The 3,412-nt window shown below is 52.3% G+C and overlaps 1 protein-coding gene across 1 annotated transcript; it reads right to left on the bottom strand.

Annotated features, from left to right (window-relative positions):
* Window positions 1–1,045: 1,045 nt before the first annotated feature.
* On the bottom strand, window positions 1,046–3,041 carry LOC112617435 (putative uncharacterized protein C5orf60; the record flags this gene model as incomplete). Its single annotated transcript, XM_025374206.1, has 4 exons — window positions 1,046–1,370; window positions 1,867–2,030; window positions 2,410–2,751; window positions 2,981–3,041. Coding segments are annotated over 3 exons (554 nt in total), but the record flags the coding sequence as incomplete, so codon positions are not given.
* Window positions 3,042–3,412: the final 371 nt, after the last annotated feature.

Genomic DNA, 3,412 nt, shown 5'->3' on the forward strand with positions numbered 1-3,412 from the left:
CAGCAGCGAGAAATACACAGTCTCAACAAAGTGCACCCTTTAGAAAGTGCTGGGCATATAAGTAGTGAGGGCTTTCGTTATTCTAATACACATGTTGACTAAATGGGCACTGTCTTCAATTCAGATGACAAGACACCTCTTTCCAGCAGTTTAAATGGGCCGTGTATCTATCTCAAGCATACATTCAGTGAGAAATTCTGTAAGATTCCAAGATATTTCAAGAATCACATCCTTTTTTAACCCTTTACTGAAGATAAAATGAAGCCTGACCTCCTGAGTCTTGGAAAATGTGCATTTCTTAGAACTATTTAAAAAGCGAATCCTACGGCTGGGCATGGTGGCTCACACCTGCAATCCCAGAACTTTCGGAGGCCAAGCGGGGAGGATCACTTGAGGTCAGGAGTTCAAGATCAGCCTGGCCAACATGGTAAAACCCCGTCTCTACTAAAAATACAAAAATTAGCCGGGCGAGGTGGCGGGCGCCTGTAGTCCCAGCTACTTGGGAGGCTGAGGCAGGAGAATTGCTTGAACCCAGGAGGCAGAGGTTGCAGTGAGCCGAGATCGCATCACTGCACTCCAGTTCGGGTGACAGAGCAAGGCTCAGTCTCAAAAAAAAAAAAAAAAGGAATCCTTCTAAGTAATTCATCAGCTTAAGCCATGTTGGCTGAACATTAAGACTTTGTCAAATCCTAAGGAACAAAATAATATCAAAATTACGACGAATTATTTTGCCATAGAATAAAATAGAAATATTACCATACATTTGACTCATTTGTTTGAAAATCTTTATATGATTGTTGCTTCATTTTAAAAACCAGACCTCACAAACCTGACCCAAGTTATGTGCAAAATAACGTGTCAGTTGCACAGCCCCTGGAGGCCAGTGAGCCCACATGCCTCTGCTGGTGTAATTTCTAGAGTCCGTTTGCTGTGGGCCTTTATCATGTTTCCAAAATAAGGAAGTCACCCAATGACATTTTAAAATATAACATTGATACCGTTTGACTAGAAAATAACTAAAATTGGGCAAAGAGGATATTTCACTCTCATTGGAGGATGCAGCATTTTATTCAGGTTTAAAATTTGTGATTCATCCAGGTGTGGTGGCTCAAGCCTATGATCCCAGCACTTTGAGAGGCCGAGGTGGGCAGATATCTCAAGGTCAGGAGTTCAAGGCAAGCCTGGCCAACGTGGTGACACCCTCTCGAGGCTAAAATTACAAAAATTAGCTGGTGCATTGACACGCGCCTGTAATCCCAGCTACTCAGGAGGCTGAGGCAGGAGAATGGCTTGAATCTGGGAGGCAGAGATTGTGATGAGCCAAGATGGTGCCACCGCACTCCAGCCTGAGCAACAGAGTGAGATCCCATCTAAAACAGAAAAAAGAAAAAAAAATTGTGATTCTCTAAACTGTGGGTCAGGGAACTGCAGAGAACAGAAGATTGCAGGTTACACATGGAATCTGCAGTGCTGTTAGGAAAGAATGGCATTGCAAAACAGCAACAATTCCTGAGCTTCTTCCCTGGCAGAGTCCATTTTAGCGACAATGTTGACAATGACCCAAAGTCTCTGGGTTTTCCGGCGGAGGGCACAGCTGATGTCATCCCTCCTGTGCTGGCAGTTTTCTAAGTGAGTTCAGATCCTCTAGGAAGGAAGAACGGACACTCTGAGATCTCTGCGGGAGGTCTTTGCTTTGCAGCGGCAGGTCTCTGTGTGCAGCGCTGTGGAAGAAGTCTGTGGGGGCCAAGCCTCCCAGGGAGATTTACAGGCTCCAGGGACTGAGGGTTGGACCCTATCTCCGCCTCTCCCAATCCATTACAACACGTGTTTCCAGCATCTGTGGAGTGCCTGAATGAGGGGACATGCCTCCAAGTTGTCCTCAGGAGATTCCGAGTTGTTCGTGGATGTCGGATGTGCGGTGTCCATGGGAGTGTCTGGGATTTTGGTGTCTTGTGCATCCAGCAGCGTTGGCGCCTCCAAGCTGAGGGAAGTGGGGTCCCTGCCTCCACCTGCCCGCATGTGGGGTCTCCCTAGAAGGAAGCCTTTGGTAGGTGGGTGGGAAGATTAAGGTGCTCGAATGCGTACTGCGAGGAGGTGCAGAGGCACCAGGCTCTAGCAGCCACCTGCCTCCAGGAGAGGCCCAGGTCGAGATCACTGCGGCGACCAACGCCTCGGATCACTCGAGGACTAGAAGGCACCCACCAGCTGTGTCGACAGGAGTGCGCAGGGGCCTTGCACATTGGGCATATTGTGGCGTCAGTTTCGGAATCAGCCTGCGTGGAGTCAGTCCAGGACACCCAGCCAGGACTCCGTCGTCGGGGAAAGGAACGCCCACGTGGCTTGGATGAAGGACACTCCAGGGCATGCAAAGGCTCTGGTTGCTGGGAGGAGCTGAGGGATGACAGATACCCCAAGGATTCTGCGGAGGTGGTCGTGTTTGGTGATAGGGTGCTCGCAGGTGGCTCCTGTGAAGGCTGCTTCAGGGGACACAAAGGCTCTGGTGACTTGGAGGAGCTCAGGGATGACAGAGACTCAAAGGACCCTACAGAGGTCTTCGGGACTGATGACGGCACGGAGGCCAGAGGAGCCGGGGGAGCCCGTGGGGACACATGGAAGCTGGTGGGAGAAGCTTTCCCACGCCCCCCACGTGGCCGGTGGTTCCTCACAGATGTTCGTTTGTACACTGACCCCGAGTGGGCTTGGCGTGGAAGGTGATGGGAGCTGCCCTCAACAAGGAGCTTCCTCAGGCACCTGCAGCAGACGGGAGGCACAGGCTGCAGCTGGGAGCACTGGGCACCTGCGACCCATGCCTCTCCAGGACCCCCCATGCTGACTTCACAAAGCTCTGCCTACCCCGGCCCCAGGGCTTTAGTGACATCCTGGCTGTGATCTCCCCTCCCAGATTAGCCCCAGGCCCTGGGCTGGCATCCTAGGTCCTGGTAGGAAGGAGGACACGGGAGAGAAGGGGAAAGAGCCTCACTTTTTCGACAGGAAAGTGTAGAACTCAAGGTTCTCCAGTTCTTTCAAGAGACTTCTGCAAGCTGGAAAGCAGGAGATGGGTTATGGTGGTGAGGGAGGAAACCGGGACTTACAGGAGGCTGAGTGCATGTGCCCTTAGGGGAGACCCCAGGATCGGGGATCAGACCCTGGAGCCCCAGCATCCCTGTCCAAGGCCACAGGGCCCCAAGAGTGAGAGCCAGGTGCCCGGGGGCCAGCACTTTGTCATTTACAAAGTGCTTCCCGACACGCCACCTCCTGGGGAGAGAGGACAGGCGCACTCTCAAAGAGGACTCAGCCATGTTAAACAGCTGCCCACATAGACCTGCATCCCCTCCAGCATGTCCAGGTGGTCACTGGTCCCCTCCCCCACACAGTCCCCTCCTGGGCAGCACCCGCTCCCTGGACCCCAAGG

Source organism: Theropithecus gelada, unplaced genomic scaffold (genome assembly GCF_003255815.1).
Source record: "Theropithecus gelada isolate Dixy unplaced genomic scaffold, Tgel_1.0 HiC_scaffold_1643, whole genome shotgun sequence".
In the NCBI taxonomy this organism is placed as follows: domain Eukaryota; kingdom Metazoa; phylum Chordata; class Mammalia; order Primates; family Cercopithecidae; genus Theropithecus; species Theropithecus gelada.